The sequence below is a fragment of the Arachis hypogaea genome, chromosome 16 (assembly GCF_003086295.3).
Source record: "Arachis hypogaea cultivar Tifrunner chromosome 16, arahy.Tifrunner.gnm2.J5K5, whole genome shotgun sequence".
Classification (NCBI taxonomy): Eukaryota; Viridiplantae; Streptophyta; class Magnoliopsida; order Fabales; family Fabaceae; genus Arachis; species Arachis hypogaea.
Window position 1 is genome coordinate 136394494 of NC_092051.1, and position 13643 is coordinate 136408136.

The following is a 13643-nucleotide window of genomic DNA, read 5'->3' on the forward strand; positions in this document are numbered from 1 at the left end:
GGATTATATTAGGTAATCAATGACTTTTTTGAACATAAACAACGAATTTTTAAATTGGCCTAATTCAAGTAAAACACACTAAATCTCCAAATTACTCACCTAAATTTTAATATTAAAATAACCATATGCACACTTAATAAATTGAACATCCGATATATCAATTATTTATATTGTTTAATATTTTCATTCTCTACTTATACTTTTTTTTTTTTTAAATTCTACTATGCTCTTTATCCTTAGTTTGTGGGTAATACCCTAAACTATTACTCCTTTTAATTTCACACTTATTGGAGTAGAGAGATATTTATGACTTATAATATATCGAAAAGAGAAAGTATAGGGAGCCAATGACCTAAACGTACAATGTGTACAATGAAGGTTTAGAAAGTATTAGAGATATTATTATTAGTGTTACATTGTCCTGTCAAGTTATGTTTTTGGGATGAGTGGTTTCAGGACATGGTATAAGAATTCTAGATCCGGAAGGTCAAGGGTTCAAACCTTGGTGAATCCAAAATTAGCTTTTTATAACATGAGATGTTTATTATCCCTGGTATCTGGATGGTTATCCCTGGTATTCGGATGGTTATTCTGTATAGTATAGGTGATGTTCATTTGATTCATAAACCAAAGATTTAGCCCATTGTACACTTAGACCATTGGCTCCCTAGCACTACTTGGTAATTTTGCATGGCATCCTATGATTTATATAAAACAACATAAAATAAAAATGAACATTATTACCTATATATTGTTTTTGAAATATGCTCGTTTTTATTCAAACATGACAAAATAAGTAAAATGACGAAGGCCCTAAAGATTATTCATTATTATCACAATACAAGATTATTCAAGGATCTTTTGCATTATTTAACTAATTAAGATATCATACATCACATGGCTTTATAATAAAGATTGGGAGGTAAACGCGGTTTGATAAGAACCTTCAATGGAGTAACTTTGATGTTGGTTATCTCAACCACTGAAGTCATATCAACAGGCTCATTGGATAATTTTGAGATTTCAAAAGAGTGAAGAAAGCTTGCTAGAGTCAAATGTGCACTTCGCAGGCCAAATGATATTCCAGGACATATCCTTCTACCACTCCCAAAAGGTATATACTCAAAATGGTTCCCTTTTGCATCAACATCCTTATGAGTAGTGAGGAACCTCTCTGGCTTGAACTCCAATGGATCTTCCCAAATGCTTGGGTCTACTTGGATCTTCCAAATATTTGTTAGTAGTCGAGTTCCCTTCCTCACATGGTAGCCACCAAGGGTGCAATCTTCTCTAAATTCGCGGATTCCTGAGAGAGGAGAAGGTGGATACAACCTTAGTGTCTCCTTAACCACAGCTTGAAGGTACACCAACTTGTTTATGTCTGACTCGTTTATGCACCTTTCTTTTCCAACATGAATGTCCATTTCTTCTCTTAGTTTTTCCAAGGTACGAGGATTGTTCAGTAACAAACATATTGCCCATATATTAGTAACACTGCTAGTGTCGGTTGCTCCCAAAATTAATGCCTACAAGTTCATTGAGCGTACATTATATAAGAAGTAATGCTATTTATTTTAGTCGTGAGTGTGGTAAAATGTATATTATTAGGTGCAAGTTAAAAAAAAGTAATATAATAGGTTGATCAAATTTCGCACAATGTGACAAAATGAAATAGGATTTTATTTAAATTTTAACTTATGTTCTATTTCATAACGATGAAAAGTGATAAATCTTATACAAGTATACAAAATATAAGTATAAAAATATTTATTTGTGTATAATAAAGTGTAGAAAAAATATATTGTTTTACATGCATAGCACATTGACAATGACTACTCTCATAATATTCATATAATATTCATATCATATTGGTATTTTAGCAATTTTTAATCATATAATATTCATATCATATTGGTGTTTTAGTAACGATTAAAAATTACTAAATACTAATATACTTAAAAAATTTTCTTTTTTTTTTTATTTATTCCAACCTATTGCTAGCATATTGACTATTGTCCCTCTCATAACTCCCAAATTAGTTTATTACAATTTTGTCCCTTCCTCAATTTTTATTCCTTCTATTACCAACTTGGGTCTCTAACATTGTAACCCTATATTGATTAGTTTCTTAAGTCTCAGATAAAGCATCGGTTAGAAAATTACATAAAAGTCATCAACACTTATTGTTTTTTTGTAAGGAAGCACATACCATTGTTGTTGCTTTAATGATGGTATCACAATCAAACCCTTGAATTGTTGTTCCATCAATCAAAGAAAGCATGACATCTATGAAATCCTTATCACCTTCATTATTTGTTTTACCTGTAACCCTATTCTGCCGATGCTCTTGTATCCACCCACTCACCACACCATCCAATTGCTTCACATTCTCTTTCATGGCTGTCTCAACGCCTCCAAAATCAAACCACCTCAAAAAAGGAACAGCATCTCCAACAGTGAACGTTCCAATCAGCCTCATGAATTCCCTTAACGCTTTCAAACATCTCTGTGCTTCTTCCTCATTAACCACAGCAGTTTCCCCAAAATACCGATTCCCAGCTACGATTCTGAGAGCCGTATTGAAAGCTAACTCATGGAACCATTGCTTCAATTCCACTTGTGAAAAGTCAGAACTGTCCTTCTTCCGCGTCCAAACATTGAAGAGCTCTTTAATCGATGTCTGGACTTCAGAGACGCGGACATGACTGAGAAGGTCAATTTGGTAATTTGAAAGGAACCCTAGAGTGACGATTTTCCGAATCTCGCGCCAATAGGGACCGTAAGGTGCGAACCCAAACATGGCGTGGTTGTATGTCATGGTTTCAACGGCAACGAGATTGGGACGATATGACACGGCCAAATCGTTTGTGGTGAAACACTCTTTTGCGGTTTCTGAGTTGTTGATGACTAGTACTCGGGGGTGACCGATTTTGATGGTGAAAAGGGGTCCGTACTTGTCAGCGATGGAACCGAAGAGATGGTGAGTTGCTTTGGAACCGCTCAGTAATGGGAGGTGACCGAGTAAAGGCCATGCACCGTCAACCATAGGGGGTTCTCTTCTTCTCGTTTGAGAAGCTTTGGAGCGATGAAAAAAGAAGAAGCAGCAAAGCGTGGTGATGATCACACAAAAGAGTCCAATTGCAACTACGGTTTGGGAATTTTGAGTCAAATCCATTTGTTGTCTTATGGTATTGCAGTTGTTCTCACGATCTTGGGGGAGAGATGTTTTTAGTTTACGAGCATATTACTCAATGTATAATTGTATATATCTCTCTTTTAGATGGTTTTAAGTCTTTAGCTAGCCTTTGTTTTCAGGTGTAGGGATTGGGAGAGTGACTCAGTCGTATTATGTTTGTTGGTAGAGAGACTGGTATTAAATTTTTTATTTCTGTTCCAAAATTTTAGTATTTTAGTTTTTTTTTTAAATGTTCTTACATAGGGGACTAAAATTTTTAGAGATGAAGACTAAAACTTTAATAACATTTTATATCTAAAATACCTTCATTTTAATTAATTAATTCTAATTTTACCATATGTATAAATTAAATTAGAATTTCATTCTTATTTCAATTTCTGTCTCCTACTTTGCATCAAACAGAATACTGAGATTTATTTCAATCTCTATTTCTTAGTCTTTATCTCTCAGTCTCAGTCCTTCCGTTTCTGTCTCTCCACCAAACACTACCTAAGGATGTCATCAAATTATTAGGACTATGCTACGTATACACTAAATTAACCAAAAAAATCAATCATCAGAATAAAATACATATTAAAATATATATATTAAAAATGAATTAAATTATATATATTTATATACAAATATACTGGTGACTGATTTTATTAGTGATTAATTTTAATATACAGATAATATTTTTAAATTATAAAAGAGAAATGTTAGAACAAAAATAAATTTATTGTTTTTTGCCTATTAATCAGTAATATTTAAAAATATTAGTAACAAATATAATTAGATTAATAATTAAAAATAATAAATTTCATTACTTTTTAAATTTTTTGTTATATAATATTATTATATAAATTTAATTTTTATATTATAATATGAATTTAATTTTTATGTAATATTATTATAAAAAATTATATAGACAATAATATATTGTCATATTAAATTAAATTATTTTAAATAAATTTTAACTATTATTTTCGCATAAAAATATTTTTATGTGAGTATTTATTATCTTAATTTTTATGGATTATTTTTGTTAATTAGTGTAAGACTTTTATATATAATAAATAATTTTTATAATATACTACTTAAAAAAATTATCTTATCAACGTATAAATTTAATTGGATAATCATATAAAATTATTTAAATGATCAGTATATTAAAATTAAATTTTTATTATATTATATGTGGGTCAATTTTTATTTTTAAATTTAAAATAATTTGAATAGATGTAAAAATAATAAAAATAAAAATAAATATTTATTACTATATTAAATTATATTTTTTAAAATTTTAATAAATATAAAATAATTCAAAAAATACTTCCTCGGGTATTTTCAAAAATATCTCAACTTTAAAAAGTTACAAATGACAAATGCATACAAATACACGTTGATATTTTTATTTATTAAATACAAAATATTTTACCAAATGTAACCTAACTATTTCATCAACGGTTAGATATAGATATATAAGATATATAAGATGTGATTTCATTGTAAGTAAAATTCATATCTTATTTAATAATGAATAAAAGTTAAGAGTCTTTAATACTTAATTAATATGTTTATATAATATTAAATCATTTCACTTTTTTAAAGTAAGAATTTATAAGGTAAGAGTAAGATACTCAATGATTAATCATTCAGTTATGTAATATGTATATAAATTAATAATTAAATTAATTATTTCTTTAAAAAATATATATTAAAATAAATATATATTATATATTAAAAATAAATTAAATAACATACCCCTCTCTCTCTCTCTCTCTATATATATATATATAGACCTAGATTTTTAGAAATTAAATAATAAATTAATTATGATTTATTTTATTTATTCAGGATATTAATTTTAGAAATTTATATATTGATTGGACATTTTCTTATTATTGATTTGAAAGTTTGAGTAATTGAAAAATAATGAGAATTTTAGATAAATGGTTTAAGTTGAATAATTAGATTTTGAACTCTATTTTATGATTTTAAAAAAAATTAATTATGTTATCTTTAATTATTGAATTAGAATATTTATTTGAAAATAAATAAAGTTAATAATTAAATAGTATTTTTACAAATATTATTATTGGATTAAATTTGGTTTCAAATTATTACTTTATTCTCCTAATTTTTATAAAATTACCGAATTATCCCTAAATCCAATTATACAAAACCCTAATTGAGACACTAACCTTAAATTCCCTAAACTAGCCGCCTTTACCCTTTTACCCTTTCCTTTTCTTCCTAATCTAGCACACACTACACAACAGCAGTAAAAAAAAAAACAAAAGAAAGAAAAGAGAGACAGAGAGTTGGAGTGAGGGAGCTGAATGGAAAGGGAAAAGAGAGAGAGCGTTTGGGAACCGAGAGAAAGAGAACGACGGGGAAGAGGAGAGGGATCTGCTGCGCCGCCACCGCTATCCCGTCACTGTGGCCATTGAGTCACCGTCATAGAGCTGAGTCGCGAAGAGAGAGTTCACGAGAGAGAGAAAGCGATGTGGAGGGCGAGAGTCGCAAGCCTGGGACCGTCGTGACCGTCGCATCACTGCCATCGTCGCGCCAGCCATCGCCGCAGTCGGTGATGAAGCCTGTCACCACCATCCGCACCTCCATGGTCGCCGCCGAGCTTGCTCCCCCGTTGCGGAGGAAGAGATGCGCGCGAGGAGAAGGCCGCGGGTCACTGTCCTCGAAGCTTCCGTCGTCACCGTGCAGAGTTGCCGCCATCTCATCATCGCGGGCTGCTGCTGCTGCGCATGTGATGTCGCTGCCTCTGGGTCCGTCACCGTCGAGGCTGGTCGCGGGCAGAAGAAGGAGAAGAGACCTCCGTCGCCGCCGAGCCAAACGCAGGAGGGAGAAGGAGCCCGTGGGAGAGGAGCTTGTTACCGCCGCTTCTGCCGCCGGAGAACACCTCTGCCGCCACTGAGATCTGCCGCCGGTAAGGTTTTAAGTTGGTTTTTGTTTCCTTTGAATTTTCGGGAGCTTAATCATCGCTGTATGTCTATTTCAGTCGCCATTGCCGGGGTTCTGGTTACCGCTACTGTTCAAGGTGGTTGCCGGAGCTGCCGCCAAACCGGTTCAACGACCGTCGCTGTTTCATTTTCTTAGTTCGGTGAGTATTTATGTTTCGAAAACCCGTGTTAATATTCTGCTATGTTTGGTTATAAACTGTGAGGTTCTGGTAACGTAGGGTCGTGTTTTGAGCGTTGCATGTCGCTTTTAAGTTGCTGTGAATGCTGCGAAAGTAATCAGGGACCAAGTTTGCGGTTGCTGTTGGTTTTGAGTTAAGAGAAATAGTTTCGTTGACGCGTTTTGAGTTATGGTTTCGACGAGTCGAGGTAGGGGTTTTTTTTAAAATCTAATTTACATTACAGAGTTGTGATAAATAGATATTGATGCAAAAAGATATATTTCTGTGATTATATTTGTCTTGTGGATGTGATGGTTTGTTGGACTGGATTATTGGGTGCTTGATTGCTTGAGTGAAGTACGGTTGTTGATAAGAAATGGATTTGGAAGGTTATTTACTTGATTATTATGAAAAGTGGTTTTCTTGGTTTGAAGTTAAAGCGGTTTGATTTTGAATCGGTCTGATTTTATAAATAATTTAATATTTGAGCTGGTTTGACTTTAAAAAGTGTTTTATTATTGGAATTGGTCTGATTTAAAAATACTTTGATACTGGAATTGGTTAAATTTTGGAAAGTGATTGAGATTTGGAAATGGTTGAGAAAGGATTTGAGAAATGTTTGGATGGGACCCGAAAAGGGTGGCAGTGTCCGAGTTCTAAAGGAAATGCTGCTGAAATTTTATAAAATTGGAAGTTTTATTTGAAGTAATTAATTAAAAAGATTTGTTTTTAAACATTCTATGTTTTAAGATTGATTTATTTATCAAAGAAAGAATTATGTTTTGAATTAGGATTGTTAATGAATGGGATGGAAAGAAGGATGATGAGGATTGATGAGGATTTTTCTTGAAATATGGTTTTTGAATGAATTTGGAAATGAGATTTGGATTGATGAATGATTATGATGTTGAGAATGTTGAGATATGATCTTTAAATTATTTATAGGCTTATGAATTTAAAATATCTGAGATACGAGGTTCCCTGGATTAAGTGCCGTGGCTTGCCACCACGTGTACTAGGTTGAAAACTCGATACTCTGTTGACCCTACGACGTAAGTGTGACCGGGTACTATATAAATTCCCGGGAATGTTACCCCCATTGAGCATTATTGATTATTTGAGAAAAAGCTATGCATAGACTCTTGGGGATGCATGTCGGGGGACAGTCTAAGGACAATTCAGACTTGTCGGGTTGGCTGGATAACCGACAGATGAGCCTCATCAGCCATAGGACAGGCATGCATCATATGCATTTGTATGCTTTGCTTGGGTTTGAACTTGTTTTGGTTTGCCTAATTGCTAAACTGTTCTTAACTGCTACTTGAACTATTTGATGTAACTGCTGCCTACTTGTGCTTTCCTTGTCTGTCTTGCCTGTGTTTGTCCTGGCGTGCTACATTTGAGAATGAACTTGGGTGCTGAATTAATGATTGTGTTGTTTGATTGCGTAGTTGGTTTTTGATTGAGATCTTCTTATAAGAAAGGAAAGGTTTCGGATTCCTGAAAGATTAAACATTGTTTCTTTGAAAAGGTTTTGAACGATTATCTATTGGTTTTTAAAAGATTCATAAGGCAATGATAATCACTGAGCTAGAAAACAATTTTCTTGTTGAATATCTTCTTATGACAACTTTGAAACTCCATGGTGAGGCCATGTGGTTAGGTTCTCACCCCCCTACAGCTTTACCTTTTCAGGAACCGGATGAAGAAGCATTAAGAAGAGTTAAACTGCGTTTGGTTTTATATGTTGTTGTATTAATTAGATTATTTTCTTCCCTCGTCTTTGTTATTACAATTTTGTAAGAGGGATAGGAGTTTGTATGATTTATATATATTATATTATAAAATATTATGTAAGAAGTCTTGTATATGAATCTATGCCTGCTTGTTTTTTTTAAGATAAAATATTTATTTCCAGTTTTCAAAGAAATCAGCGATACGGTGTTGAGTCATAGGCTCCTATTTTAATATTAAGTATATAAAGTAGTCGTAATACTTATTGCTATCAGAGTAGCGCAGGTGGAAGCGTGACATTCTGGTAATGAGGGTGTTACAGATTATTTTAGTGATTTATATTTTAAATGCATATAACATTTTTATTAATCATTATTAAAAGAAGTATAATATAATTTTTTCATTAATGACAAGAAAACCGATAGATAGCGACGGTTATTTAGTAGCAATTTTATTAAACCGCTGCTAAATAAAATATGCCAGCAGTTCTTGTAGCGATTTTAGGAGACGCTACCAAATGATCATATTTTGCAGCGTTTTTTTGGTAACCGCTGCAAAATGTATCCATTTCGTAGCGGTTTTTGTAGTGGTTTGCGGGGACGCTGCTAAATAATGTCATTTTTCAGCGGTTTTTCTGTAACCCCTGCTAAATGTCCAGTTGTTGACTACATTGATACTCGTTTTGCAGCGATTTTTTTTCAACCGTTGCAATATTCTTTGTAACTTAAATTTTTTTTGTATAAACATTATTGCCTTCTTATAACTGTTCTAATCCTCGCTATTTTTTTTAACGAAAAAATAAGGTTCAAATACTGCAACTTAATTAATGCATTAAATAAATTTTCAATATTGTGTTACATAAAAAATAATTCATTAATTAAAAAAAATTTATACATGAATAACTAAAAACGAATTTACGAATCAAGTTTTCTCTTATAGTATCAGCCATTTTGAGTTTGTATTTAACCATAACTGGTAACATAAAAATCAAGTGAACGTCCGATTTCATATACTCAAAACAAAGTTCAATGGAGCATAAAAATCAGAATTACTAAAGTAGACAAACAAGTTTTGAGTCAAAATTTCTCATCAACATCGTATTGACCTGGCCAGAAATACTCTGTCAAAAAAGCGCTGCAGTGACGTGATAACAGATCTGATAAGTCATCTCCAAACCATGGCATCTTGTTCAGATCGAAACCCTTTTTGCAGCATGTACGGCATCTTCTCTGTGTTGGGTGTTTAAAATTTCATCGTCTTCTTCTGGAACCCTATTAAGCTCAACATCCCTGGAGATGTCATATCCACCGGAGGAGATAGCATCTAAATCGTCTTCTGAATCAGTGTCTGTTCCATCTAGAGTGTCAGCAACTATTTCGCCTGAATATTCAGCTGACACTGAATATATGAACATACAACCAACAACATATTAATCTACTTAAAAGATAATGATAACTTCCAAGTCATTCTAGTTATTAAGGAAAAAAAATTTCGGAATTATGGAAAGAGGACTTTCAAAATTAACAAATACAAAATTAACTATTACCGTCTCCTTCGTCAGTAGTTTGGACAGATTTCTTGGAAAGAAGCTCTCTAATAGCACGTTCTATATACTTTAATTCCTCTTTGGAAGCAATCTCCAACTCAACACCATGCGAGTTATTAAAGCGCATCTGCACCATAATATAATGTATAGTTGATGGTCTATTTTATAAAGCATATTGTGTCTCTGTAATTCACTTTCTGTGCTAGAAATTTATTTCCAACCTTTAATTCAGCAAGTATGTCTGCAGATGTCCTACCAGCTACAAATGTCACAAAAACATAGCCAAATTTCTCCTCGTACCTTGATCCCCATTCATGAAGTTCCTACAAATTTTAGCATGAACGGAACAACTATCACTGGTTAAATGTCATAAGCATATAACAACTTAAAATACTTATTTTTCAAATAATGTTTAACTCAAGTGTTTAAGGGTACGGCTAATGAACATACCTGCACAGTAGCTTCGTTCGCCGCTTTCAAGTATTCATTAGAACAAGATCGAGCTGATAAAGCCTCCAACCAAGACCTAACATTCAACTTTCGGGATCATATGTCTCTGAAAATCGTAATTGCATGTTCCAATGAAGAGAATAGAGAGGCCAAAGTCATTTTGTTAGCGAATGTTGTGCCTGCACAGCACAATGAAAAATCCTCCGTTTTCATTTCTCCTGTTACAACACTATTTTATATTAACTATATTTGTCAATAATAACAATATTGTAATTCAAGATAATTTACTCGATGTCATAATTTTCTTTGTTGGAGGTTAAGAACAATAACAATGATGATGAGAACAACAAAGCCTTGACAACTAACTTTTAAAAGCAAAAATCGTTGGAAGAAATGAGGAACTGGTGGCATTCATTAAAATCAACTTGAAATGAAAACTTAATTTAAATACAAAAACACAAATAGTATGTAACTAGCAAACTACGTACATCATAAACACTGTTAAACTTATCAAACACACACAGATACTCTGAAAATGTTGCACATGTTTTGCCATATTTTCACTATGGCACATAATCTATGTTATCAGAACCATCTGCTACTGGGTCTTCTATATCATCATCCCTTGTCAACTGTAAATCACTGATGTCACCTGCTGCTGACATGTTCAACCCGGGTTGAGGAGAAAAAGCAGCTTCAGCATCCTCATTCTCTCCTTCCATGTCATACAAGTCTCGTGGTTTTACATGAACCACTACACTCCATTCTTGATCTACTTCATCACGTACATAGTACACGAGCTGAGCTTCTGATGCCAATATGTACGATTTATCCTCTTCTCGATCACCGGTGTGAATTGGACGAGCGAAATTAACGCTGGTAAGGCCCAGATGGTCTTCTTTAATTCCTTTGCTCGTAGTTGTATCAGCCCAAATACATTTGAACAAAACTACTGTGAAATGGCAGCTGTAGTTCAGTTCGATTATGTCCACAATTTTTCCATAATATGGAACACTACCAACAGCCACTCTGTTGTCACGCATGCTGTCATAACTTCTTATATTTGATGAGACATAAACTCTACTATTTTGTGTTTTCAGCCCGTCTTCCTTTGTGATAGTTCTAAACTTGTACCCATTAACGTTGTATGCCCCAAACCGTCTTGCCTGAAGCATGGGACCACATGCCAGCAACTTCATTTCTTTCGAATGTACAGTACTGTCCATTGGAACCTAGCACCATAAATTAGAGTTTGTTCGTATAAAAAATTGGAATTTACAATTTATAATTCTAGGGCACAAATAAGTTGGTCAGGTTAAATTTCTACGAACCTCACGCTTGAATCGACAAGGAAATTCTGCATGCACAACACGGTCTATCTTAGAGTGCAACCTTGTTTGATCCCGTAATTTTCGCTTGGTTTCTGACCTAAATTTACTTTACGACATAACAAGAAATTAGTCCAACGACTAAGTGTTTGAAATTGGTTATAATCGTGCTTAATGATTACATGTGCATACTTACTCAATAAATGGAGCGACGGCCTCGCAATTGACTAGCACATGACGATGTGCCTGATCTCTTTCCATTGGGGTCAGTACAAAATGTGATACAGCCCCTGAAGCTTTTCCAATTTCAGGGAACATAGTACATCCTATATTGTTTGTAATATCAACAGGTCGATCGTCAACTCGCGCTGGTCGGTTGATTCTAGTCTCAGTATTATCCAAATATCTGGAGCAGAATGTCAAAATCTCCTCGGATAAATAGCCCTCCGCAATTGAGCCTTCAGCTTGTGCCCTGTTACGCACGTATTGGTTCAATCGTCCCAAGTACCTTTTACATAAATACGACATAACGCTTAGTATATACGTAACGAAATTGGAAAAAGATGTCTTAAATGCGTATAGTAGCACGCTAACCTTTCTATTGGATACATCCACCGATAATGTACCGGGCCACCAAGTTTTAGTTCATCAACGAGGTGCACCGTAAGGTGAACCATGACAGTGAAGAAGGACGGAGGAAATATCATTTCCATCTGACACAGAGTTTGCACAACATGATTCTGAAGGGCACCAAGCTGCATAGGATTTACAGCTTTTCCATAGAGTTCTCGTAAAAATGAGGACAGATTCGCAATCACATTCGATACTGGACTTGGCAATGCATTCTTCACCAAAATTGGAAGTAATTGTTCCATTAGAATGTGGCAGTCGTGACTCTTCAACCCATACAACTTGCGCTGCCGGATGTCAACACAACGAGCAATATTGCTCGAGTAACCATCTAGAAAAATCACCTTCTGTAGAGCCTTCAGGAATACATCCTTCTGTGGATTCGACATTGTGAAGATTGCTGAATGATATTTACCACTTCGTCCGGCCACAATTCAGGCCTTATGCCCATGCTTTGTAAATCTTTGCGAGCTTTAAGATTATCTTTTGATTTGACGCTATCGTTTAAGATAGTGTAGACCACATTGTCACAAATGTTCTTCTCTATGTGCATCACGTCAAGGTTATGACGCAACATGTGATCCTTCCAGTACGGGAGTTCAAAGAACACACTTCTCTTTTTCCAAACTGAGTCATCTTGATCTGCATCTTCACCAATGCGTCTTCTTTTGGCTGTCAGAGTTGGGTTCTTCCCAAACGAAACTTGCATGTTACACTGCTGCCTTAAGACATCTGTTCTAGAATACTTCATTGGTGGATCTCTGCTTTCAACTTGTTCGTCAAATCTAATCCGGTCTACTCTATATTTATGGCCCTGATTCAAGAAGCGGCGATGGCTCGTGTAACACCAGTTTCGACTGAATGTTAGTCGCTGAGCCTTAGTGTCCACGTTACACGTGGGACAAGCTAACCCACTATACGTGTTTGATGCACAGAAAACTTGTCTCACAACAAATTTCCTTCGGCAAGTGTACCGAATTTGTCGTCAAGTAAAAACTCACAATAGAGTGAGGTCGAATCCCACAAGGATTGATTGATCAAGCAACTTTAATTAGAGGAATGCTCTAGTTGAGCGAATCCAGGATTTGAGTTTAAAATTGCAGAAAATAAAATGGCAGAAAGTTAAATGACAGAAAAAGTAAATGCTAGAATTAAAGCACTGAAGGTAAATGACTGAAGTAAATTGTAGAATTGTAAATGGGAATGGGAGAATTGCTCATAAGAGTAAGTAACAGAAAATAAAGAAAATGGGTAAGATCAGAAATGGGGAGTTCATTGGGCTCAGGAGATGTTGCATTCTCCGGATCAATTTCATTTTCATCTCTTCCTCAATCAATGCACTCATTGATCTCCTTGGCAATCTTAAGTGATTGAATTACAATTTCTTGTAATTCAATCTCTCAAATCTTGATCAATAGCCAATTCCTTGGTCAATTGCTCATGAGAAGAGATGAAGTATGGTCACTGATTATACCACATGCATTTCCCAAATCAGGTGTTGAGAGGATTATAGTCACATATCCATCCAAACCCAATTTGGTCCAGCATGAGAAAGCATTTCTAGCTTGATCTCTTCATTCCTCTTTCAAGGTTCAGAAGAGATCCAAGTATGAATAGCTTCTTTTCCAAGATGACTACCCA

General features: G+C 34.4%; 2 protein-coding genes across 2 annotated transcripts; both read right to left on the minus strand.

Moving 5' to 3' along the window:
* Positions 1-749: 749 nt before the first annotated feature.
* On the minus strand, positions 750-3398 carry LOC112755177 (cytochrome P450 82A4-like). Its single transcript, XM_025803097.3, has 2 exons — positions 2210-3398; positions 750-1526 (listed from the first exon to the last, which is right to left on the minus strand). Exons 1-2 carry the CDS (start codon positions 3173-3175, stop codon positions 894-896), a joined length of 1599 nt encoding a protein of 532 aa, XP_025658882.1. The 5' UTR covers positions 3176-3398; the 3' UTR covers positions 750-893.
* Positions 3399-10607: 7209 nt separating this feature from the next.
* LOC112757640 (uncharacterized) lies at positions 10608-12753 on the minus strand. Its single transcript, XM_025806193.1, has 5 exons — positions 12418-12753; positions 11967-12376; positions 11569-11880; positions 11376-11472; positions 10608-11276 (listed from the first exon to the last, which is right to left on the minus strand). Exons 1-5 carry the CDS (start codon positions 12751-12753, stop codon positions 10608-10610), a joined length of 1824 nt encoding a protein of 607 aa, XP_025661978.1.
* Positions 12754-13643: the final 890 nt, after the last annotated feature.

Bases quoted from the DNA above. Each gene is read 5' to 3' on its own strand.
- LOC112755177 (XM_025803097.3), bottom strand. From the start codon at position 3,175: ATGGATTTGACTCAAAATTCCCAAACCGTAGTTGCAATTGGACTCTTT. The intron at 1,527-2,209 runs GTATGTGCTTCC...ATGAACTTGTAG, and splicing joins TCATTAAAGCAACAACAATG to GCATTAATTTTGGGAGCAAC.
- LOC112757640 (XM_025806193.1), bottom strand. From the start codon at position 12,753: ATGAAGTATTCTAGAACAGATGTCTTAAGGCAGCAGTGTAACATGCAA. The intron at 12,377-12,417 runs GTAAATATCATT...TCGAATCCACAG, and splicing joins AATTGTGGCCGGACGAAGTG to AAGGATGTATTCCTGAAGGC. The intron at 11,277-11,375 runs GTTCGTAGAAAT...TTATGGTGCTAG, and splicing joins CTTGTCGATTCAAGCGTGAG to GTTCCAATGGACAGTACTGT.